Below are 27,047 nucleotides of genomic sequence, written 5' to 3'. Positions count from 1 at the left end.
CTCCACCCTGGATCAGCACTTTCTTTATGAGCCTGTGGATTGGAACCCCCTCTTTTCTGAATTCTCCTGTACAGAATTGCCTAAAGTTCTCCAACGTTCTAGGCACAAAATCTGCAAAGAGCTGGATTTTCATGTGGCTAAAATTTTGGCTGGCATCAAAGAGTACCACTGGGTTGACTGGGCTTGAATTTGCCACTTCCATGCCTCAGAAGCAGTATTCTTGTACCATGGGCCAGATTCATACACCTGTGCCTTGTGCTCTTGCTTTTGCTTTCTTTAGCTTTTTTTTTTTTCTTTCTTTCTTTTGCTTTCTTTGCACCTCTACCACTCCTCCTCTACTCCGTGGATGTCCCAGCTCTCTGCCTCCTTGAACTAGGTAATTTAGTGTGCAGGAATCTCAAGGTTCAAAGGATGAGCTCCATTCTCGGTTTTTCCTTCTTGATGGTAATAAGATCCCCGTTCCTGCTTCTGAGACGGTTCATTTAAAACCCAGAAGGGTGGAAAATGACCACCCCTCATGTTAGAGTTCTGTCCATGATCCCACCCATTCTTTTGGTGGGAGTTCCGAAGAATCTGACTAGAAGAGCCATAGCAAGTGATTCATTGCCCCACACAAGCCAACCGTTTTTAGGTGGATCGTGTGTTTTAAGGAAGGTTGAAAGATCTCAAAAGTAAGACATGAGGGACGAATGCCAACCTTGATGAATGAAGAACGTGGTGGAAGTCCAGAATCTGTTAAAAGAAGTCCATAGAATTATAAAATTATCATCGATGTGTAATAGCTACTAAAAGTCAAATCACACATGGCTCAGCATTTGCAATTTTAAATGAACATGGCCTCAGCAAACTTTGGTTTGATGGATGCCAAAAGCTTTGTATGAAGGTCAGTCATGCAAAGGCCGATCTTTCCATCAGTCTTTTAAGCAAGCTTGAAGCGAATAAAGAGGATTTTATGGAACAAATCATAGCCAGGGATGAGTCTTGGATTTACCAATATCATCCTAAGGACAAGGTCCAATCAAAGCAATGGCTTCCAAGGGGATCTGCCAAACCAGTTAAATTCAAGGAACAATTGAACCAATATGCAACATTATGATAAATAAGAGAAAATGTTGAAGTTATTGCGAATTTCATTTCACTTGGACCCAAAATCAGTGCTGATGGAAGCAATAGCCAAGAAATCCAATGCTATGTAATCTGCTGCACAAGACCGCCTTAAATTGTTGAAGATCATTAATGTTACTTTGAAGATGCACCTTATCCCAAGCCATGGCATTTTCAATGACCTCATATGAATGTGAAAGCTGCAGAGTGAGTAAGGGAGACTGCAGAAGAATTGATGCGTCTGGTTATGCTGCTGCTGAAGAAGGTTGAAAGTCCTGTGGACGGCCAGAAGAGCAAACAGTCTGTCGTGGGGGGAAGTACAGCCAGACTGCTCGTTAGCAGTGAGGATCGTGAGACTTCAGACATGTACTTTGGACATGATATCAGGAGAGACAGGGCCAGGGAAAAGAACTTGGTTTTCCTCTCGTTGTATTCACTGCATTTATCATAGTGAGATTCGAAGATGTTAAGTTGAATTGCCATCATGTTAACTAATGAAAAAACAACCACCTTTTATTGTGATTTAAGGTGAAGGTTTACAGAGAAGATCATCAATTTTACATTCAACAACTCATAACATCTGTCGTCTTGCTTTATTTTAATAATTCTTGCCCAACCCTTTTACTGGATATTGTCATTCCTTTCACCCAGATTAACACCTGCCAACCCTCTGGCCTGAGATTGCCCTTCTCTCCATTCCCCTTCAACCCTGTCAACAATCAAGGTTCCTTCTTGCACTTTTCCATAGATCTAGAGATTAGTCTCTTGTCTGATAAGTCGTTGCCAGACTTTCTTCCCCTCACTGTGGGTTCAGTGAGTCAGAATTGATTAGATGGCAGTGAATTTGTTTCTCTTTTTGTTCTTTTGGTGAAATCTTTTGATGTACATATGTGTAATTTTGAGTAGGTCCCAACCATCAATTTGGTCTTCTGCTCTGTGTCTATTTTTCATTATATTGGATAGTGTGCTTATACCCTGTATTAGGCTCCCAAGTTTGTCCCTATTTTTTCATTTATGATCTTTATAGTTGTAGCTTTTTCATTTAGATCTTCAATCCATCGGTAGCTTCCTTTTGTATATGGAGTGAGGTATGGCCTTGTTTCATTCTTCAGTAAATGGAGATCCAATTCTGCTAGCACCATTTGTTGAAGAGACTATCTTCCCCATTAAATAAATATTTTAAAATGTGCTTTGTTACAGCAATCTCTCTTAAAAAATGTGCTGCCTAAAATAAGCTGATACAGTGTCTGAATGTTCTGCTGTGCACTCATAGATTAAGAAAGGAAAAAGCCGAGGAGGAGCAGAGAATTATTTGTTGAATCCAATCAGAAATGGTGGTCAGCCAATGTTGACATAGTTTAAGTTGTGACCTGGGAAACACTTTTGGAAAATTCTAGTTTAATGAACTTTTGATATGTGTGGCAAACTTCTGTGGCTCATACATTGTCTTAGAATTAGAGAATGATATTATATAGGTACATTGTAGTGGGTAGAATACTGAGGACATAACTTTGTAGGTGAAAGATTTTATGATGTGAATTCTTTTCTTTTGAAATGGTTCATGATAATTGTGTAGAATCAGTTTTGGGTTCTCATTGAACAGAATCTGCATCATCTTTTAAATTGTTTGGCATTTAATGACTTCTATTGATCTCATTTTGATCCTGAAAATACTATTCTTTTTCTTATGAAAAATAATTTTCATAATGGAGATTAGGCATTGCAGCTAAACAAAAAAGGGAAATACTGAGCTCACCGATAATATTTTATTCTATATCTTTTCATCTCTTTCCCTCTTATGTTCTGTATATATTTCAAAGAAAAGTTCTTCAAGGGGTTCTTTTCATGAAAATGATATGAAAGAGCTTTGTAACCAATAACTGTTTCAGGAATATTTACAATTTTAACTTTCTCAGTCTCTACATACACTAACAGACTTTTACCATTTCTAACCCGTGTATTATCACATAAGTTAGGTAAAGCTCACAAATACATATTGCTAACCTCATCATTCCTTTTGTAGTTAACGTGTTTAGTTTTTGAGATTCTGCTTTCAATATAGAGTAGGAGCTGGCCTACATAAAAATCGTATGTTGAATAAAAATATCTTACATGTTAATAACTATTTTTAAAAAGTTTTTGTTCACATTCTAATTCAAAATTGATATTAGAAAGGAAGAGAGAGAGGACAGCATCCTGGCCCACCAAGCTTTGAGGATGACATTCTCACTCGGATCAGCCAGTGCACATAGAGGACTGTAGGGTCGGCCCCACCACAAGACACGACCTCCCCTACTGACGCACAGTGCTACAGGGGGCAGCCCTGGAAACACTGTGGGAATTGTGCCCGGTCGGATCCCCCCCCCCACGAGTATAACAGGAAGGGGGCACAATAAAACAGCAAGGGGAGCAAAGCAACAAAGTCCCCAAGGAATCTGAAAATAGACTTCAGACTTGGGGGGCAGGGCTTGCCACTATTATCAGACCTCATAGGAAAACATTCATAAGGGTCAGCAGACAGATCTGGAACTATTCAAAGGTATTTCTTTCTTTTTTTTCTTGCCTATATAAGATAGGCAGGCTAAACAACCCCAAGGAGAAAATAATGGGACCGATAGATCCTGGGGGCCAGGGGAGAGGTGGAGGTGGGGGGAAAGAAGCAGGGAGCCAACAAACCCAGGGACAAGGGAACAACAAGAGATCTAAAATCGATGGCCAGGAGGACATAGAATGCCTGGTGGGGTTTGACCAAGTGCAATGTAGCTGAGAGAAAGTACAGAGAGCCGAAAGAAGGTCGAATGTGATAGTGGAACAGGAGGAAAGTAAAAGGAAATAGTGGAAAGAACTAGGAGGAAAAAAAACATTTGTAGAGGTATAAACATAGGCATGTACATATGTGAATATATTAATATATAATTATAGGGATATAGGCCTATGTACATGTATTTGTAGGTTAAGTATTAAATGAACAGACCAACATTGGGCCTCTATTCAAGTCCTCCCTCAACACAAGAACATTTTGTTCTAATAACCTGTCATTCTGTGATGCTCACCTTTCTGACATGATCGCTGAACACAATAAGCTAATGTGGTGAAGAAAGCTGATAGTTTCCAGTTGTTAAAAGGTACAGTGTCTGGGCTTGAAGTTAAACAAGTGGCCACTTAGCAGGGAAGCAACAAAGCCCACATAGAAGAAACATGCCAACCTGTGTGAATACGAGGTGTCAATGGGTACAGGTATCCAAAGACCCAAAACAAATAATCATATCGATTGAATGAGGGGCCAAAGTGGAGACCCAAAGCCTATCTGTAGACAATTGGACATATCCTCACAGAAGGGTCACAAAGAAGGGATGAGTCAGCCAGGGTGCAATATAGCACCTATGAAACACAATATTCCTCTAGTTCTTTAATGCTTCCTTCCCTCCACTGTCTTGGGGGGCTAACGAGGAGAAAGGGAAAACTGATCACAATGATCAGTATACAACCCACACCCCCACCCCAGAGGGAAAAACAACAGAAACGTTGGTGAAGGGAGATAGTGGAGAGTGTAAAATATGAAAATAAAAGTAATTTATAAATTATCAAGGGTTCATGAGTGTAGCAGGGTGGGGGAGTGAGGGGAAAAAAGATGAGCTGATATCAAGGGCTCAAGTAGACAGAAAATGTTTTGGAAATGATTATGGCAACACATGTACAAATGTACTTGATACAATTGATGTATGGACTATTATTAGAGCAATAAGAACCCTCAATGAAATGATTTATTAAAATAAAAAATTCATATTAGGATACAATTTTTTAATTGTAAAATATGTATATAACAATTTCCAATTCATTTTGTTTTCCACATGTACTGTTTAGTGACACCAATTACATTAATAATGTGCAGCCATCGATGTAGCTGACAAATTTTTTATACCAGTAAAAGGAAACTCAATGCTTCCCAAGCAATATCTCCCCCTCCTAACATATGGATTTGGATATGATATCATACAATGCTGGATAAGCTCTATGAGGGATGGAGTGACCCCACATGCAACTTGTCTGTAGTGAATTTAGTAAAGAAGGTAAATTGGAAATATAAATAACACTCATTCAGAGTAGAATGTCCCCTTTGCCATCGGTGCTGTGGGAGGACAGGAAGGCAGAGATAAATGTTTGGGGGAAGGGAGGTATTGGAGAAGTTTCCTGGAAAGTAGAGCAGCATCTTTCCACTGGGTTTTGAAGGATGAAGAGATTAGGTTAGGATATTGGCTTGTTGACATTGGAGTGGAGCTTTGTGGCAAGTTAGCTGGTGATCAGAGGCCTAGAGGCGTAACAGTAAGGCATGAAAGTCGGGTGAGTGGGAGTAGAGCCCTTTGGCTGGGATGTACCCTGTATGCGAGATAGTACTGCCAGTGTCTCCACTGACAGTCCGAAATGCTAAGTGAAATGGTTTGGAGGTTATTTTTTAAGCACATACCCTTACCCATTGTTACTGAGTCAATCGTGCCTTCCAATGACCCGCTAGGACAGAGTAGAACTGCCCCATAAGGTTTCCAAGGGTGCAGTCTTCATGGATGCAGACTGACCCATCTACTCTCAGAGTGGCTGGTGAGAACTGCTGACTTTTTGGTTGGCCACTGAACACTTTAGCCACTGCAATGGAAAAAAAGGGAATATTTTCCAGTAGCTGACAGGGATGAACACCTGGTACAGGGTAGCAAATTCAAAACCAAAGAAACCGAAGTTACTGCCATCAAGAATGCCAACTCATATCGATCCTGTGGGACAGGGTAGCACTGTCCCTGGGAGTTTCTGAGACTGTAACTCTTTATGGGAGTAGAACGCCCTGTCTTTCTCTTGCAGAGCTGCTGGTGGGTTTGAACTGCTAAATGTTGGGTTAGCAGCCCAGGGCCTAACCACTCAGCACCAGGGATTCCAGAGAGGGGTTATTATTCAAGGGAGGGGTAAATTAGAGATGATAGTTTTGAATTTGTAGAGTTTGAAGGTCTGGTGAAGTGATATCTTTCTTTATGCAAGTGGAAATGCTATGTAAGAGCTTGCAGGGAAAGGCTGCCATAATAACTTGGACAAAGCTGCTTGAATGTGTGGGAGACTGAGATTCCCAAGGAGGAGGTGGCTGAGGATGGAAACTAAATGAAACAAATGTCTCCATTTAAACTTACCCACTGTACTGACCCAGTGACATTCTAACCAAAGGGTTGCTTTTTGACATAAATCGCATCTGATTACTTACAAATCGAATGATGGGGAACTTCTTCTGGTTTTTGAATTCATGATGATTTGGCCAAAAAAAAAAAAAAGCAGTACCTGCTATCATGAACAGCACAATAAGCAAATGGTTGCTTATTGCATTACAAAACAATTTCTAGGAGTAGCCCTGAACAGATAAGATTATTCTCCTGCCAGGTACTCTTCTGTATTTATCTTTTCTCACTGCATTCAAGACAATAATTACACTCAAGGCAAAGATAGCTAATGGCTCATTGTCATAGTGCATAGTTTGTTTTAATTGTGCAAAACCAACATTTTTTAGGAGATACCTTTATAGTATGAATGTGAAAAACATGGTATATTTCACCATGTACTTCCTTAAAACAATCGAAATACATTTTTGTCTCCTCTTCTGTGGTTAAAAATGCCTTCAACAGGTTGAAAGAATTTAGATAATTTGTTTTACAGAGAGATAAGGGTCTGACATTTAACTCAACCCCAGGTGCGTGTGGTTTCTTAAAAAATGTCAAAAAGGTCACATGATCTTAGTGTACAAAGTCAGAAAAACAAGGTCTTTTTGAGTGTCTTAACTGAAATGGAACATAAATAAAAATTCCCAGTATAAAAAGAAATCACTTAATCATTGTAAAACAATTTCTTTAGTGCGATAGTCCAATTTTTGTGTACTGAAATAAATTTAATGAAATTAATAACACCTTGTTGTTACAGGATTTGCTAAACTTTAAATTTTAAAACAATTCAGTCTGCAGGCTAAATTGGTTGTTTCCACACCGACTTTGCAAGGTGAAGTGTAGCACTGGGAATAATTGTTGGTTTAATGAATCTTGTTTTAAAAAACCCAGCGTTTGAAGAATGAAGAAGATAGAGTCCATCATAATAGAGATCGTTTTTCTTGAGGCTACTTCAGCCACTTTCAGTCATGTTCTTTATCAGAACACTCAAACTGGAAGTTTGAGGTTCATGTTTTCATACCTAATAACTTATTTAAACATTTAAAGATTGATATAATGAAGACTTATTTAACTTTGATGTTTCATGTTTTCAAATTTAATATTTAAGAACAATTGAACTAATAATACTTAGCTATTGTGCTCATTTAAAGGTGTTTATTTCTCCTTAAAACTCCTTATTTGTTTGCATTACTTGCATTTGATGTAAAGAATGTGGTATAAAAACACGTAAATACATGGTCAGTTGATTTCTTATAAGAGTACTAAATCCATTCTGTGGACAAAATGCAATCTATTAATAAGTGGTGCTGGGGTAGCTGGGACCATAGCTCACATCATATTGAAAAATGAACAAAAATGGATCACAGACCTAAATGTGAGCGTTAAAACCATAAAACTATTAGAAGAAAACATGGGGTTAGTGTTTTGGAAATAATTTTTAACAATGAGCTCTTAGATATTTCAAAAACACAAGTAGTAAGAGATAAAATATGAAAATTGGACTTCATCAAAATTAAAAATGAATGTGCATCAAAGGACTTTATTAGCAATGTGAAGGAATTTTCCACTCATAAGTTTTCTATGGATGGTGAGAATTTAGGGGGGAACTATAAAGCTGGCACAGGAGCCCTGGTGGCACTGTTGGACTGCTACCTGAAAGGTCAGTTGGTTCAAACCCACCAGCTACTCTGCAGGAACAAGCCAAGGCTATCTGCGCCTGAGAAGATTTACACAAAGCCCTGGAGACTTTCCACAGGGTCCGATGAGTCCAAAACAATTTGATGACAGTGGATCGTGCAGGCTATGTAACTGGTAAGGGTTTAACATCCAGAATAAAAATTGCTATAGCCTAATAGCAAAATACAAACAACCTAATTTTCAAAATGGACGAAAGAGTGGACATTTCATCAAAGGAGCTAAATAAAATATTCATCCCATATAATATGCTCCAAGTCATTTTGATGATTTAAATCAAAACCACAATGAGAACTTCACCCCCTCTAGAATGCTTAAAATAAAAAAAGAAATAACAGGTGTGGGCAAGCACTAGGAGAAGTTGGAAATCTTGTCCTCTGTTGGTGGAATGCAAATGGTCTCGTTGCTGTGAAAACAGCGTGGTCATTCCTCAAAAAGTTAAACGTGGAACTGCCAAACAACCCCGGAAGTCTACCACTAGGATGGAAAGCAGGAACACAGAAACTTGTTCATCAGGGTTCATTGCCACACCATTCACTTTAGCCCAAAGGAACTTCCTAAATGTTTCTGAACAGATGAATGAACCAAGCAACTGCTACATACATACGGTAGGATGCTGTTGTTTGAGTTGCCGTTGACTTTGGGTGACCACTTTTGGAGACAGACGGAAAATGAAGTCTTGATGCTTGCTAGAACATGACTGAAGCTTGAAAACCTGCTGAGTGAATGAAATCAGTCACTAAAGGTCAGACATTCTATGATTTCACTTAAGTGAAAGAGGCAAATGTATAGCAACCAAAGTTGATTAGTGGTTACCAGGTGTAACTAGTCCTCCTTCAAGGGAAAAGTAGAGTCCTGTTTTGGGTTCATTGAGTGTCTGTTAAAGGTGGTGAATTATCTGGAAATGGATGGCGATAATGGTTGGACATGACGAACATGATCACTCTCACTGAATTGTGTATGTGGGGAATGCTGAATTGGCAAATGTTTTGGTATATACATATTTTGGGGGGTGTATACATTTTTTACCACAGACGAATAAGCAAACAAAACCACTTGTTACTACAAAGGGATTACTTAACTTTTTCTGTTTTGCTTTGTATGCTATTTTACCATTATTCTTGTTTAAAACAATCGTTTCATAAACACAAAACAAATTGTCTCCGTGTCCTAAAAAGTATTCTGAAGAAAAATTCATCAACGAGGAAATGGTGACACAGCTGACTTGCTGGGGCCACAGATTCAATTTGTTAAGAGGACAAGAGTTCCTAGTGCCTCTTCCTACACCCAAACCAGGCTTTTCACCACAACTGAAGGGCTAGAGTCACATCCTGTACAACTCAATGGGAGTTGTATTTACTGAGTTATTTTCTTGTGGGTAGATGTTTGTCATAGTTTAGTATACGCCAAGAAAGTATAATTTGATATTGAATATATTCATGAAGTTTTAGTAGCTTATAAAGTGCTTTCTTTTAAGTACAAATTGTATGGAGTAATAGAAATTAAGAAGGTACTCATAATTTTACTGTCCTAAGAAGTAAGCTTTTTTTCTCCAAACTCCCTTGCCAGTCTTTGCCAACAACCATATTTTCAATATCTGAAATTTTGACTTTTTTCCCTCCCTAGGGATTGTATTAGCCTTGAATTTTATTTAGTTTGCAATTTCTTTTGAAGCCCAGGTCAGCTCCTGCTATTTCCAGAGAATATACTTAACAAGTACAGAGGAAGAAGTAAGACTTTCTAAGGTTGGACATTTCCCTGGGAAGAATTTCTGCAGTTGGTGTAAAGCAATCTTAGATGTCAGCGGCTGATCTGGATAGTTAGACCCATCACAGCCTCTGAGCTACTGTAGGAGGCAAGCCTCAGGGCTGTTTGCACTGGGTGTAAACCAGACTTTATAGAGCTGGTACTATGGGAACTTGCTCACAATTGAATTTCTTTTTTGGTTGGGAAGAAACTGTAGGCTGCCATTTGAACAAACATTTGTTTTCATGACACTTGCTCTCCATTGATTACAGCAACAGTTGGGGATTCCACCTAAATAAACAATTAAATCCTATTGATTATCCGTAATTCTCAAGCTCACATTTCACAGTATTGACTCACTCAGTCACAGAAAATCAGCTGCTGTGATGTTTGACTAAGGAGCCTGTACAGTTTTTAAAACTTGGTGTTATAGATACAATTGGGTCAGTAATTCAGTGGAGTACAAATTATTTGCTACCATATAATTAATGTCTTTCCATAGATACAGTATCTAGTTTTAAAAACTAGGTTTACATAAAGTAAAACATTAGGTAACTTAAAAAGTAATTAAGTTAAAAGTACTATCTTAAAATTTGGTTCCTAAATTACTGTCCTAGGTAATTGAAAAGAGTACAGTATCAAATTTAATGTATTTTAAAGTATGGTAATCTTGAACTCTGGTATCTTAGTGGTTACGAGTTTAGCTGATAACTTCAAGGTCAGCAGTTTGAAACCACCGGCCACTTAAGGGGAGAAAGATGAGGCTTTCTATTCCTGTAAAGAGTTCTACTCCCGTAAACAGTCTCGGAAACCCACAAGGGAAGTTCTACAGTGTCCTATAGGGTTGCTATGAGTCAGAATCGATTCGATGGCAGTGAGTTTGGTTTCCGAGTTTGTACGTATGATAGACAAATCAACCTTGCACATTTCTCCTTTATCTTGGTTTCAGATTATTTGAATTTTTCTTAGCCTATGTTTCAGGCTAAGCCACTCCTGATGGATAACAAAACCTCCCTTACTCTGATATTTAATTTGCACTTCATAAATCTATGAATTCATTCTGAATTCAATTTAAGTGGGAAGGAGAGATAATTTGGGGATGGGTGTTGCCTATCTATTAAACTACTGCCTAAGCAGCAAGTGAGAAGGTCTGTTGCCTGTTGCACCATCAGGAATGGAATTAATCTTGAACGTGAGGATGCTGTTTGTTCTTGCCAGCTGCTGTTAAGTCATCGTGGACTCATAGCCACCCTATGTATGTCAGGACAAAACACTATCGGGCCCTGTGCCATCCCCACAATTGTTATGGTCAAGCCCACTGAGGCTGTTCTGTTCCAACCATGATGTCCTTCTCCAGGGACTAGTCCCTCCTGAGAGCATGCCCAAAGTATGCTTCTAAGAAGCAGTCTAGCTGTATCCCTTCAAGACAGGTTAGTTTGTTCTTTTGACAGTCCATGATTTCAATATTCATTGCCAGCACATTACTTCAAATGCATTCGTCCTCTGTTCCCCCTTATTCATTGTCTAGCTTTTGCTTGCATATGAGGTGATTGAAAATGAGACCAGGTGCACTTTAGTCCTCAAATAGACATCCTTGCTCTTCGACACTTTACAGAGGTCTTGGGCAGCAGGTTTTCCCAGTGAAATATGTCTTTTTTTCTCCTTTTACTGCTGTTTCCACGGCACTGATTCAAATAAAAAGAAGTCCTTGACAACTTCCATCTTTTCTCTATCTGGATGCTGTTATGGATCCAGTTGTGAGAACTTTTTTCTTTTTTTATATTAATGTGTAATCCATACTGAAGACTGTAGTCTTTGATCTTTATAAGTAAGTGCTTCAAGTCTTGTTGGCTTTCAGCAAGCAGGGTTTTGTCATCTGCATACCCCAGGTTGTTAATAAGCCTTCTTCCAAGCCGGATGCACATTCTTTTTCAGATACCCCACCATTTCTGACTATTTGTGTAGTATACAGATTGTATATGTATTGTGAGAGGATGCAACCCTGATGCACACCTTTCCTGATTTTGAGTCATACAGCATTCCTTGTTCTGTTAGAATGACTGCCTCTTGGTTTGTGTTCAACTTATGCATGAGTGAAATGTCATGTGCGTTTTAATACAGAAAATTACAGTCAGTTTAAACACTGATGGATGTTGATGTGAACACGATAACCTGTAAGTTTTCTGATGCTTGTTTATATCTTCAGGTGTCTTGGTAACCTGGTGCTTCAAGTGCTCAGAGGCTAACAAAAGATTGGTCGTTTGAATCCACTAGCCACGCTGTGGGAGAAAGATGTGGCAGTTTGCTCTGTAAAGATTTATATACAGTATTGCTACAGAACCAATTCTACAGCAGTGGGCATAGTTTGGCTTGTATTTTAAAATATGAAGTTTGTTTATTTCTTATTAAATGTATTTCAGTAACAATCGAATTTGTGAAAACTCCATATTTTCTCAGCAAGATTAATATTTGTTAAAAATGTAGGTTGTCATTTGCTTGCAAATTTTCCATGGCAGTATAACCCAGCGTGTGTTTCACTATCAGGTTGTACTGTATTCCAGTTTGAAAGGCCACTGAATAAGCAAGAAACAATGTGACACTCTAAATCTGCTGATTTTTTTTTAATCCTCTTATCATCCCCCCCCCCTTTTTTTTTTTTTTTTTTACAATAATGCAAGTTTATCTGTTTCTCTTTCTTATTCTGTTTTACAGGGACACCAGTGTACTCAGTAGCATGGGGTCCTGATTCTGAAAAGGTTCTTTACACTGCAGGCAAGCAGCTGATCATCAAACCTCTTCAACCAAATGCTAAAATTTTACAGGTACTTCTCAAGCATTTGCAAATTGTTATCAAGTCTATCAGACTTAAGCACAGGGCACTTCCTCAGGAGGCCCTGTCTTCTGGGTGGTCGTTCCACAGTTGGAGGTCTTTAAATGTCTGGTTTTCTCAGGCTTTACTACAGAACAGGGAGTTTCTGGTTGTGTTTCCATCAAGGCTCACTTCCTTTTTATTCCAACTCCCATTTTACCAGCGAATCATAGATGTATTTTGAGTTACAACTTTGTCACATGACTTGGCACGACTGGGCATCCTTACATTAAGCAGAGGCAGCCTCTAATGTACAGATTTGAAACTAAACAGGATTAAATCATAACATTTTAAGAGCTAGTTTAGCCATTGCTCTTTTTTTGTCCTTTTCATTTGTTTGATATGCTCAAGCATTTTCTAAGGCTCTCATTCTTTCAGTACTTTTCGAATAGAAGAATATCAATATAATATGTAAACCAAATTGAGTATTTATGTAACTTTGCCAATAATTGGAAAATATTTTAAATAGTGCTATATCACATTTTATTTTATTTTTTACTATTCAGAAGGTAACAAACTAGGAGCTGAATCTTGAAGGTGAAAGGGAAGATTATGCTAAGCCCAAGGACCAGGAAAAACGATTGTTTAGTGTCTTAGTTATCTAGCGCTTCTATAACAGAAATACCACAAGTGGGTGACTTTAAGAAAAATGAATTTGGGACAGGGAGGGGAAAAAAGAGGAGCTGATGCCAGGCTCAAACAGAAAGAAAATCCTTTGAAAATGATAATGGCAACATATACAAATGTGTTTGGTACAATTGATATATGAATTGTTATAAGAGCTGTAAGATTTCCCCCAATAAAATGATTTGTTAAAAGAAAAAAAAAAGAAGCATAAATCTATTTTCGGACAGTTTAGGAGACTGCCAGCTGTGGGGGAAATCTGTACGTCTTTTGAGCTTCTGTTCCTGGGCAGCCTTCACATGTCTTGACATGTCTCTTCCCCATCACATATCTGCTTTTGTATCTCAAAAGAAATTGGTTTAAGACACACCCCACATTCATTCTAGCTCCTTAACAGAACAAAGAAAGCCCTTTCCCAGAATGAATTGTAGCCACAGGCTTAGCGGTTAGGGTTTTCAACACAGATTTTGGAAGGGGGTTAGGGGGAGAAACACATAGTTTAATCGGAACATTTCATTACATTTTGATAATGACACATTACATGTAGATGATAAGCTTTGGCTTTAGTCCCTGAGTTTAAATCCCCATTCCATCGCGTATTACCTGAATATGACTTTAAGCAAGTTATGAAATCTCTTTGATCCTAGCCTTCTCATCTTGTAGTTGGTAATGCTAAATAGCTAGGTGATAGAATTGCTGTAAGGATTAAATGAGTTAAATTGCAAAGTACATAGCACAGTGCCTGGCATATAGAAAGCATTCACCAGAGTAGTTATTATTAAAATTAATATGGTAATAAATTATTAATTGGTATTGGGTTACTGGGTTATTTTGAATTATGATGTCACCTCTGCCTTTTAGTCAGGAGTCTTTGAATGGTGCCAACAGTTAACATGTTCGGCTGTTAATAAAAACGGTTAGCAGTTGCAGACTACCTAAAGGTGTCTTTGAAGAAAGGCTTGGTGATTTACTTCCCCCAAATCAGCCATTGAAACCTCAAGAAGCACAGTTCTGGTCTAATCCACATAAGGTCTTTATGACTCAATATTGACAATGTATGGCATTAAAAAAATCCTTTAAATTAGTCTTTAATAAATTAGGGCCAGGGAGGGAAAAAGGATGATTGGGTTCTAGGTAAGGGGTTTGGTGGTGGAAATGATCATACCACAATTGAGGAAAAAAATTTGTACCAGGAGGGTAAGGGGGTGGGGGTGGGGAGAAATGGGGAACCTTCACAATAATCTACATATAACCCCTTCCCTGGGGGACGGACAACAGAAAAGTGGGCGAAGGGAGACATCGGTCAGTGTAAGACATGGAAAAATAATAATTATAAATTCTCAAGTGTTTGTGAGGGAGGGAAGGTGGGGGAGGGAGGGGAAAAAATAAGGAGCTGATACCAAGGGCTCAAGTAGAAAGAAAATGTTTTGAAAATGATGATGGCAACCTATGTACAAATGTGCTTGACACAATGGATGTATGTATGGATTGTGATAAGAGCTATATGAGCCCCCAATAAATTGATTTAAAAAAAAAGAAGAAACACGCAGTTTAACAGTTAAAAAGATGTTAATTTTGGAGAGCGAGGAGCTAAATTTTATATAAACTGTGCTATTCAGGTAGTCTCCAATTTATGATGGGGTTCTGTTGTGATGATCCCAGAATGAGTCAGTTAAATATCGCCATTTAAAAATAGATGTGTCTATTATTGCCTTTTAATATTAGCTTTTAACTCCAATGTATCTTTGAACACTTGCAAGTGAACATCTGAGAATGATAATAACATCAGTGAATTATATACCACAGCTTTGTTTGCAGTACATATTACCAACAACAACAACAACAAGAACAACAAAATCTGTCCTAAGTATGGTTCATTATAACTCAAATATATTGGAAGATGGGGATACCTGTATACACAAGTATTGCTCTATACCCCACCAGCATTTACTTTGTAACTGTGTGCTGATCACTGCTAAAAACTTTGAGGACAAAATAAATAGAAAAGTTTTTGCCTTTAGGCAACTAAAGGTAAAGAATTTAGGCAAAGGGAACAAGAGGACTAGATCTGACTGCCTTTGGGCAAAAAAGTCCTCTTATACTAATCAATTACACTGAAAATCTGCTATATATGGCTAGAACAGGCAAGTTGATTCATCTTTTAGTTTTTGTATATAATTATGTGAATTTGGTCAGATACTGGTAGTTAACTTAAGTATCGGAGACTCTGGAATATACTTAGATCATCACTTACGAAATAACTTATGGCAGAACCTTTGGGCCAGGCGATAGTGGCAAGAAGCAAAGACATTTTCAGCTAGAGTGGAAGAGGAGTACAGTATAGTAATTATTAAGTATAATTCTTTGTTAAAATTATTCCTTAAAAAAAATTATTCCTATAGGATAAGTAAAGCTGTAGCAATTTTCCTTAAGCATAAACATAAAGAATGCATAATTCTTTCCTATAGAATGCAGTTCAAAGGTATATTTCTCATTTCCTATAAGATTTTCAGAGTCTTTTATAGGTGCTGGAACTTGTTTTTATTGTGAGGGCACTTTTACTTATTCATTAAAAATATAGTGTGTGCCTACAGCGTACCAGGTACTTGTGGGTAGGGTTGACCAGTGGCAGTGAGTGCTGCCAGCAGTGAGACCTCACAGTGGGCCTGAACATTTTTCCCATCTTCAAGTCGCTCTTTGCTCAAGGGATTTCATAAAGTGCCTGACACACTGAAAAACAACTGAAAATTGATGATGATACATAATATGTAAATACATATTTAATATATAAATGGACATATTAAATTATATCTTTAAGATATGCCTGGATATCTTAAACTACAATACTTAACTCAGGTTTTGCTTATAACTCCTGCATATAAAAACATTAGTTTTGTAACCGTGAAATCAAACTTTAGCAATCACTGTATGTGTAATACTTGTCCTTGCAGTTTATTTTAAGAAATTCGATTAACTGACATGATTTAGACAATTACTGATTTTTAATATGCACAGGTATTTGTCATTTTGGGCACGTGGCTTCCTTCTGCTCTGCAGGCCCTTCATGTTTTGCAAATGGAAGGCTGTGGCGACAGAGATGGGGCAAGTCTCACTGCTACTTTTCAGCAGCAGGCGCTCACTTGGTATCTCTGCATCACATTTTGGTAATTCATAAAATAGTTCCATCTTTTCCATAAAGGTATTACTTGCTTAATAGATTCCATGATAAGGTAAACATAACTCCCATCTGTACTGGGACATAGAAAACCAGTGTGGTTTGATGTAGTATTGTGATACTCTTTATTGTGGTGGTATGGTATGCCTGTGTCATCAACACATTTGTTTTTGAAAGGTATCTTTTTATGTAGCTTAAACAAATGATAAGTTATTGACTTTTTGGACCTTATTTGGCCCTGATTTAATATCTTCTTTATAGGTTGGGAAGGGTTTCCAGAGAGTTTTGTGAATCACTCCTATATATGACATTAGTGGTCTCATATTTTAAAATTTATTTTATAATCTTTTAGGAAAGTTAATCATATTTAGTTATATTATTCTGCCTAACCATGGTGAACAAGGCAACTTTAAATTATCTGTGTGCTAATAGCTAATTAGCACATCAACTTAAGAGTGGGAAGGCATTCTTCTTTATTTTTTAGATTACCAGTTTCTGGATCCCTTCAGAACGAGTATATGTCTGTGGATAACATAGCCCCTTTCTTGTATGGTAAATGCAGCAGGACGTTCTCAGATAGACCATTTGTGAGCCAGAACACCATAAAGACAAAGAGAATGGTGCTTGGGAGACTATGTAGAAAAGAAGGAAGAGAGTACACAATATGCTGATGGTAGTGGAAGTTAGCAGAGAGAGAATTGATAAGCAAGCAGGAAGGTAGTATCAGTAATGGCATCACCTGCACAAAGGTGCCAACAAGGTTTGCCTTCAACTAACAATTTTGGGGTCTGTGACATATATTCGTTCCAGTGTTATCATATAAATGTCAACCTTGAAATAATTCACCAGCAAGTAATTTTCCAACTGGAGTCTTAGGCAACTGAGGAAAATTTTGAGAACATGAACTATACAAAGGCCTTTTTTTAAAAGTTAGTGGGAAAATGGAATAAAAAGATAGTGGATTTTTTCCCCCACGAATTTTTGAAGCTTCCCTCTTACAGGGAATGGTACTTTCATTAGTTCAAGTTAGAAATGAAGTAAGCAAATGACATGTTGCACAATGACTATTAAAAAAAGGAATTCAGGAGAAGGCAAGAGGAGAATCATTAGAAAGAGGCAAAGTGTCTTTTCTAACAAAATACTTTTCAATACTTTTCAAGTTTTAATATCTTTTTTCCCTTGTAGTGGAAGGCTCATGATGGCATTATTTTAAAAGTAGATTGGAACTCAGTTAATGATCTTATTTTATCTGCTGGGGAAGACTGTAAATATAAGGTATGTAATGTTTTAATTTTTCACCTGGTAGAAAGACTTGAATTTACCAAATGAGGAAAATGTTTTAGTACCTTAATCTCACCATGTCTTTTAACTAATAATTTAACAAATTGCTACTTTACAATTTTAACAGGCACTTAATAATTTCAATTAATATTATAAATTGATGGCATTATAAAGACTATCTCATTGGCCTTTAGAATTTGATTTTAACAGTTGCAATGTAAATATAGTTTCTAGTTTTTGTGATTCAATCTAGATAAATCAATCTAGTTAAGTTTTCGAAAATGTACCTTATTAGTTGATCAGTTTCAGATCAAGATAGTTTGTAAAGAAGAATATCTAATGTAATCACAATAAGTTTAGTTTAAATAAATACTTTCAGGGAAAGTTGGTAGAATATTTATTGGTCAAGACCAAAAAAATAAGCAAAATACTGAAGATTTCAAAAGTATAATATTGTTCAAAAATTTATTATGGTAAAAAAATACAGATAGCAAAAGCATTTTCCATTGTAACATTTTCTGCACATACAATTCTGTGACATGAGTTCTGTTTTTCTTATCTTCTCCATTACCACTATCCGTTTTCAAACGTTTCCATTATCTTTAACAGAAATTCAGTGGCCTCTAATCAGGGACTTCCCCTGAGGACTCCTGTCTAGTAACCATTAAGAAACTTTGGTGGCTGTCCATTTGCAAACATGTTGTAGCATGTACCAGCCCTTTACTTCTCGTCAGGGCTAATGTTCCATTGTACGCACATCCTACACTTTGTTTATCCATTTATCTATTCAGGATCTTTTGGCTACTGTGATGAGGGCTGCATGGAACATCAGTGCACAGTGTCTGTTGGTGCTCTGTTTTCCGTTCTTTTGGGTGTATACCTAGAAATGGAGTTGTTGAGTTGTATGGCAATGATGGCCTAACTTTTTGAGGAACTGCAGAACTGTTTTCCACAGGGCTGTACCACTTTATCGTTCTACCAGCAATGGATGAGAGTCCCAATTTTTCCCTATGTTTGCCAACATTTGTTGCTCTCTGATCATAGATGGCCTAGGGGAGGTTAATTGTATCTCATTGGGTTTTGATTTGCATTTCCCCAGTGACTAATGATGTTGAACATCTTTCCATGTGCTGTTGGCTGTTTGTATAGCTTCTCTGAGGAAGTAGTGCTTAATTCTCTTGCCTATTAAGATTTTAATATTTTTGTTGCTAGAAGTATTGAACTTAAAACAGCTTAAAATGGGCAGCTTTTATATTTATGAGAGATTTAGTAAAATCTGAACATCATTGCAATGTCGTAAAATATATTGCTTTAGGTACTAAGGTTTCAAGTATCTAAAGGAATTCTACTTCTTCCCCTTGCATACGAGTAAAGATATTTAGTTGCTGATATTATAAAGTCATGATTTCTAAAATTTTATTTAACCGGAGGACAACCTTGTTTCTAATAATGTGGTGGCTGTTAGAAAAGATTAAAAAAAAGATTTGCTTTTATAGGTGTGGGATAGTTACGGCCGTCTGCTGTACAATTCACACCCTCACGAGCATCCTATTACCTCAGTTGCCTGGGCTCCAGATGGGGAGCTGTTTGCTGTTGGATCGTTTCATACTTTACGCTTGTGCGATAAAACCGGGGTAAGTGATACTGAACAGTCACAGATGTGCTATCATAAATGTGGAATGCACAACTACATGGTTCTCAAGCTTTAAAAAACATTTTCGATGAATATATTTGACTGAATCTTTCTTATTTGTCTTTTTAATATACTGGTTCAATCAGTTCCAGATTTCTGGGACCGTATGAACTCTCTAAGTATTAAGAATGGGCATGTTCTCTACTATTTGTCTTTCTGGAATTACTTATTTTGAACACGATTCTAAAGGATGGATAAAGTGGTTAGAATATTAAAATGTATGCCCTATCCATGTAAAGAATGCAGTTTTAAACTTTTTTTGTTGCTGTTGCTATTAACATATTTCACACAAAATTTTTGTTGCATCATTTTGGTAAGGAATTAATACTAAATAACATGCTGTTTTAAACCAAAAGGTTTCTTTCTGTTTGTCAATAATTCATATTTGAGTGAATGTGAGAATTGTTCCTCAGAAGAAACTATGCCCTTCTTCATATAAATTGTGTTTGGTTATCTAAGCAGATAACCAAATTCAACAGTGTTTCTCCATTGGCCTTGAGTGAGTTGCTAGGTTGCAGGACCCCAGAAGCAGCAGCATTATATGGCAAAAAGTTTGAGTGGGGCTGTTCTAGACTACTACCAACTGTGACAAACATCACATCACTGTGGCTCATTTTCTTTAAATGCAAAATATGACCGCTTAGAAATTTTAGAGCTTCAAAAATAAACAATACGTATATACTTGAGTATAAGCTGAGTTTTCCAGCACATTTTTAATGCAGTTTTTGTGGTAAAATTAGGTGCCTCGTCAGATAATCGGATTGCCTTGTATTGAGTATATATGGTAAGTATTCTGGATATTTGTTTTTTAGCACTTAATAAAGCCAGCACTGCCTGGCTCTGGAAGCCCTCCAGAAATTGTTATTGGTAGGTGTGTGAGTTCTGCGTCAGTAACCCTACGTATAACAGAACAAGACGCCCCTCGGTCCTGCTCCGTCCTCCAATTGTTATGCTTCAGTCATTGACGCAGACGCTATGGCAGTCCATCTTGTTGAAGGCCTTCCTCTTTTTCACTGCCCCCCAACTTTACCAAACACGAGTCCTTTTCCAGGGGCTGCTCTCCTGATAACATGTTCCAAGTATTCGAAACAAAGTCTCGCCATCCTCATTTCCAAGGAACGTTTCCATCTGTACTTCATCCAGGACAGATCTGTTTGTTCTTTTGCCAGTCCATTGTACTTTCAATATTCTTCACTTGCAACATAATTCAAATGCATCTATTTTTCTTCGGTCTTCCTTATTCAATGTCCAACTTTCACATGTGTATGAAGTAATTGAAAATATCATGGGTTGGGTCAGGTGCACTTTTGTCCTTGTGATAGTTATATAATTGTCAATTTAAGGATTAAGCATGTAGGGGTGGATTCTAGCCTGTCAATCAGGTCATAGCCAATGAGGCTTCTGTGTGGTCATAGCCTTCGCCTAAGGATTCTGGGAATTCCGGGCTTTCCTCCTTGGAGGTGGGAGACTCTCTGCTCATTCCCTGGGAGACATAGCAGCTGACAAGACTCATGGACCCACCCTGATGCAGCCCTGGGTGCTGGAGAAGCCATGCAGAGACCACTGCTAGCGCTGAGATGTTCCAATGACACTGGATCTAAAGACTTTCTACCCACTGGCCTGTGATCTTCTACATTCGGTGTCATTGCATGTGTTTCATGAGTCTGAAGAGGACTTTATAGATTTGGTATCGGACATATGGGTTAGTATCAGACTCTTGGACTTGATCTGGACTGGGCTGGGATGTTTTCTCAGACTAACACAGTCCACAAAGTAACATCTTTGCTTTTGACATTTTAAAGAGATCTCGTGCAGCAGATTTACGCCATGCAATGCGTCATTTGAGCTCTTGACTGCTGCTTCCATCAGCACTGATTGTTGATCCGAGCTAGATGAAATTCTTCACAACTTCAATGGTTTCTCCATCTATCATGATGTTACCTATGGGTCCAGTTGTGAGAATTTTGGTCTCTACATTGAGTTGTAATCCATAACATAGGCTGCAGTCTTTGATCTCCATAAGCAAATGCTTCATGTCCTCATTTTCAGCAAGCAAGGTTGTATCATCTGCATATCACAAGTTGTTAATGAGCCTTCCTCCATCCTGATGCCACATGCTTCTGATAGTCCCACTTCTCCCATAAGTGCCTCAATATCCAGGTTAATATGGTGAGAGGATACAACCCTGACACACACCTTTCTTGCTTTTAAACCAGGCAGTATTCCCTTGTTTTGTACACAGAACTGTTTCTTGTCCATGTGCAGGTTCTGTGTGAGCATGATGAAGTGTTCTGGAATTCCCATTGTTCTCCAAGCTATTCATAGGTTGTTATGATCCTCACAGTTGCATGCTTTTGCATAGTTAGTAATATTTAATTTCTGAAAGTTGGTGCCCTAAAATCCATTGTTTTTTCTGTCATGCTCCCTAATGAGTATCTGTGCTTACGTCACTCTGAAAGCTGACTCTTGACTCTTTCCTGCCCATGAGTACTGTCCTCCTTCGTGGTCTCCATTCATGGAAAGCTCTCACTTCTGCCTGATACTTACTGAGTTCGATCTACCCTGCAAGGCCTCGCTCATGTTTGGACACGATATGATGCCTCCTGTAGATGACCCAGAGTTCAATTACCTTAAAAAAAAAAATTTCCTCTCATCCTAGGTCAAATTTAACATTAGAATGTTAGATAAGATGATATTAAAAAAAAAAAGAAGATGATATTCACCACTTAAAACCTTTTACCTTTGGCTGTCTCTCAGGGATTCTAATTATATAAACTATGTAGTTTCATCTTTATAATTTAGTATTTCTTAGATTGTCCAGTTTTATATTCTTTTCCTGCTCTTGAATACTTCCCTCACTCATGTTCTTCATTCATGGTATGGTATGCTCTCATTTCTGTCTAAAACTTGCTAAGTTCTACCCACAAACTGGGAAAAAAAAAAAGGACCAAGCTCACTGCCATTGAGTCCATTCGGACCCCTAGTGACCCGAGAAGACAAGGAGGAGTTGCCCTTGTGAGTTTCCCAGACTAACTGTTCACAGGATGGAAGCCGTTCTTCCTTGGCGTGGCTGGTGGTTTCAAACTGCTGACTTTGCAGTCAGCAGCCCAGGGCTCCGTAAGTTCCACTCAGAAGTCTGATGAAAGGATATAACCCTGCATAGACGGACCTATAGAGACAATAATTGGTGCGTGACTTAACGGATTTGGGAGGATGATGGAGGGAAATGAGGAACAAATAATGAATATGGGTGGGGGGATGCTCTAGAACTGACTGTGGTGATATATATACAACTCTTTTTAAATACAACTGAAGTACGAAAATGTATGATATGTGATCTATAGCTCAATAAAACTATTGGAAAGAAAATATTTACACACCTTTGCTGATTTTTAAACTCTTGTTGTATTTGAACAACTTCTATATCTTTGTTTAGTTATATCCCATAACTGAATTATTCTATATTTACTTTTTATACAAAATATAGATACTCAATAATTTATTAATAATATGGGCATAGTAATATTTGTCATCTATAACATTTTAAAGTTAAAACTGGGGTTCTGGGTCAATGTGAATAACTGAATTGAAGATTTACTTCACTAAGCACAAGTCCTTTTTAAAAATGAAATATTCTAGAAGAATTTTCTTTTATCTTTCTGAATTCAACTACTGAATAGGATGTAATATATATATATATACATATATATATTGAGACTTGAGATCAGTATTTTAAATATCTTCATTCACGGGATAAATACTAAATATACAGCACTCATCAGATAGTGTTTTAAAAACTAGAGATGGAATAATGAAAAAGATATGAAATCTGTCACTTAAGTTGTTGACAACTGTTAGAGAGGGAGGCTTTAAAACTTAAAGAACAGAATGATAAGTGTTTGTGCTAAACATGTGGCATGCTGGGAAAATCCCACCTTCATTGCTAACTTCCTGGTAAAGATCAGCATGAATCCATTTCCCACCTGGCATCCTTGTTGCCATTCACTCACAATAGCACTCTCATCCTCAGCCACTTAGAGCTGGGTCAGCCGTGCTGGCTATCATTTTCTCCATATCTCCCGGACCCCTCTCTCTTTCTTCCATCGACAGCTGAGGCTAGGTGTGAGCATACAGGTTAAAAGGATACAGACTGGCAAATAGGCAGTCTGCTGACTCTCATTGCCTCTGTGGTTTGAAAATTCCCTGGGTCTACAGACAGTATGTATGTTTGTATGTATGTGTGTATGTATGTATGTATGTCATTAGGTGCCATGGAGATGATTGTAACTCATAGCTACCCCGTGTACAATAGAACCTAACACAGCTCACAAAAAGGACATGCTCTGCTCCTGACTCTGGCTGGTGAGGAGATCCCACCCAGCGCTTCTCAGCACGGCATTGCAGGGAGTCCTGTTCACAGTTACTCCCAGACGAATAGTATCTCTCTTCCCCCACATCCTTTTTTTTATTTTATGGAGCACACAGCACATTTCAAGCTGAAAGAATTTAAGAATAAAATTCAAGTTGCAATACAGAAGGGGGTCTATGAGCAAAATCTTGAATTATGCAGGAAGCATCAAAAAACAGTGGAAGGAATACACAGACCCTGCACCATGTAGAACTCATAGACATTCAGCCATTGTAAGAGGCAGCATGTGGTCAAGAACTGATGGTACTGAAGGAAGAAAGCCAAGGTGCACTGGAGGCATTATTGGAAAAAGAAGGCACCAAGAATCCTTAGAAGACCAACTGAGATGTTTCAACAAGCTAAGGCAGCACTATCAGCTCTCACTCATCTGTGCCAAGAAATTTGGAAGACAGCTATCTGACCAACGAGCAGCGGCTGCTTACATTCTATTAAAAAAAAAACCCGTCAGGTTATATATGAAAAAGAAGCTTAGCAGGAAATCTTAGTTATTCTGTTTTATAACTCATAGCTCAAATCTTCCTAGCTCCTCTAATCATTATTTTATAAATTTGTTAAATCTGCTAAGAAATGAGTCGTGGCTGGAAAAGATCCATCTTTGTGCTAATTCTAAAGAAAGGTGACCTAGCTTCCTGGAGGTGACATTCAACTGGCCATTGCTGGCCACAGGCTTTCTCTCCTAGAACCATAGCCCAATTTATCCATGTCCTGGTGGAGAAAGCTCCGTGAATGGGAACTGCTGCTGTGACTTATTGAAAGCCTCAATGGACCACGTCTTGGCACTATGCCAAGGGAGAGCTGGTTCCTCCAACCCCAGCCGAGATCCCTACAGCTATTCAGAGCCTAAACAAAATAGGCAATCGAGCTCAGACTGGTCATTTCAAACAGCTCACAGTTAGGGAAGCTCTGCTGGATGGTTTGGTGGCCCCTGAAGTGTGGATGTGGTTTTGTATTGGAGATCATAAGCAAACGAGGCATCATTGGCTATGATGTTTGAAGCCCAGTCTTTAACATCTGATATTTGGTTTACAATTTGAATGTTCTTGGACCATGTGTGGTCAGACTACTCTAATAAAATAGATACTTATTTAAAAAGAAAAGAAAGGTGACCTAAAAGAGAATGGAAATGATTGAAAACTAGTATTAATACCATATGCAAATGAAATTTTGCTGAAGATCATTCAACAATGTTTGCAGCAGTACATGGATTAGGAGCTGCCAAAAATTCAAGTCAAATTCAGAAGAGGATGTGTCACAAGGGATCTTATTGCTGGTGTCAGATAGATCTTGGCTGAAAGCAGATAATACGAGAAAGAAGTTTACTTGTGCTTAATTGATCATGCAAAAACTATGTGGTTCAAAGAAACTATGGATAGCATTGAGAACAATGGAAATTCCAGAACGCTTTATTTTGCTGATGTGGAACCTTTACATGGGCCCAGAAGTGATCATTAAAGCTGAACAAGAGAATATTGCCATGACAATAAATAATCTCCTTTAGAAGAATGAATACTAAACTAGTCTCAAGAAGTTGGGGATTGGTGATGCCCCAAATGTCCATCTCCTCTGTGATGCTGTTCAGCTCCATTCCCCGACCCATCCCATTCCACCCTTGAGAATATTCCCTCATGTTTCTAGATTTTGTGAATCGTTACGACATCCCACAGAAAATCATGAAAGTTTGAGGAAATGTCTCACATGGTGGTGAGTGCTGTTCAGTCAAAAATCCAAAGGTCAGGTAGGGTAAACCAGATGTATGCTCTACTCCTGGCTCTTGCCAGTAATGAGATCATACCCCCTACTTCAAAGAGGACTCATTTTATTCCCAGCAGGATGGCATTGCAGGGAATCCTGTTCGCAATTACTCACAGGCTAATTCTGTTAGTCTCTTCCCTTACCTGCTTTTTAAAAAAAAGAAAATTGTGCTATAATGAATATATCATGCAATTCAGTAGTTCAATCATATCAATAAGGTTTTTGCAATCCTACCACAGTCAACTTTGGAATCTTTTCTTCCTTCTTATACCTGTTGATATTAACTCCCTATCTCCCCCGGCCCCCACTGCCTCTGCACGCCCCTTCTGTGCTACCAGGTACTCATTAATCCAGCTCCTCTCTCCTTTCATCCACCCATCCGGGCTTCCCTCTACAGATAGATATACAAAACAAGGGCAAACAACCAATAAGGACCTACAACAACAACCACATCAAACTTAGAAAAGACCTCACTCTAAGTAAATATTAATAATTTAGAATAAATTCACAATGGGTCCAGAGGGAGCTCAAAATACAAGATGTTACATCCCAGAACTAAGTACATTTGCTAAAGTGCATTTCACATTGTTTTGGTCTGATATTAGGACGGTTAATATTCCTAGTCTATGTGTATTGGGATCAGCCAGGACTCCTCCACGTAGGGATCCTGCAAATGGATTTTGGGCTACCTCTATCAACCATAGCTTTTTTTTTTGCATAACCCTTTCCAGCTTATTGCAAGATGAATTTACACTAATTCAAGTTAAAAGTTAAAAGTGGACCCGCGTGGTTACATTATACAACAAGACAAAAAGTGTTGCTATACAACCACAGAAACTTTTGTGAAACAAAAATATCAAAAGATGAAGTTACCGTTTGTTTCTTGATGTAGCCTGCATCTAGGCCTATGCTTTTTTTTTTTTGTCTATACACTTCTGAAGGTGGTGCTTCTATCTCTAAGCCTTCCCGGCAGAACTCTTTCTCTGATTTATACCATATCAAAAATGGCAAGTTTCTTGTCTCCAAGGGACTCAAAATAATGTTCATTTTAAATGTTCTAATCCATTCCATGAAATCATCTTCATTAGCTTTGGTCTTGCTTAAAAGACTTGATGGGAAGATCAGGCCTTTGAGCTGGCTGATCTTCCAACAGTGCTTTGGGTACCAATCTTGCCAAAAGCTGGATGAGGCCCAGACATTTGGCATAAAATGAAAACTGCAGAACGCTGTGAGGTTGGAAACTCTCAGAGTGGTCGATGGTAAATCTACAATCGTCTTCCACCACTTTCTATACTTCAATCAGTTTCTTCCTTTGTGGCGGTTGATGGTCTTGCCTTTTGGGGCTCATCTTTGAGGTCTTCCTGACTCTCCCTGAAATGCTCGATCAGTTTAGAAACTGTTGTTTCAGGTGGGGCAGCGGTCCCATCAGCTTGTTGCAAAGTTTCTTTGATGGAGATGTCCTCTGGAGTTTTGTTAAGAATTTGATA

General features: G+C 38.2%; 1 protein-coding gene across 1 annotated transcript in view; it reads left to right on the top strand.

Annotated features, from left to right (window-relative positions):
- Positions 1-27,047, top strand: part of IFT80 (intraflagellar transport 80) — a 183,342-nt gene that overhangs the window by 65,409 nt on the left and 90,886 nt on the right. The window contains exons 6-8 of the mRNA XM_004704111.2: positions 12,450-12,559; positions 17,591-17,680; positions 19,183-19,320. Coding sequence (XP_004704168.1) covers positions 12,450-12,559; positions 17,591-17,680; positions 19,183-19,320 — 338 coding nt within the window. The remainder of the gene's footprint in view (positions 1-12,449; positions 12,560-17,590; positions 17,681-19,182; positions 19,321-27,047) is intronic.

Source organism: Echinops telfairi, unplaced genomic scaffold (genome assembly GCF_000313985.2).
Source record: "Echinops telfairi isolate 266 unplaced genomic scaffold, ASM31398v2 ScPeMD7_7420;HRSCAF=8458, whole genome shotgun sequence".
Lineage (NCBI taxonomy): Eukaryota > Metazoa > Chordata > Mammalia > Afrosoricida > Tenrecidae > Echinops > Echinops telfairi.
This window is presented reverse-complemented; position numbering and strand designations above follow the sequence as displayed.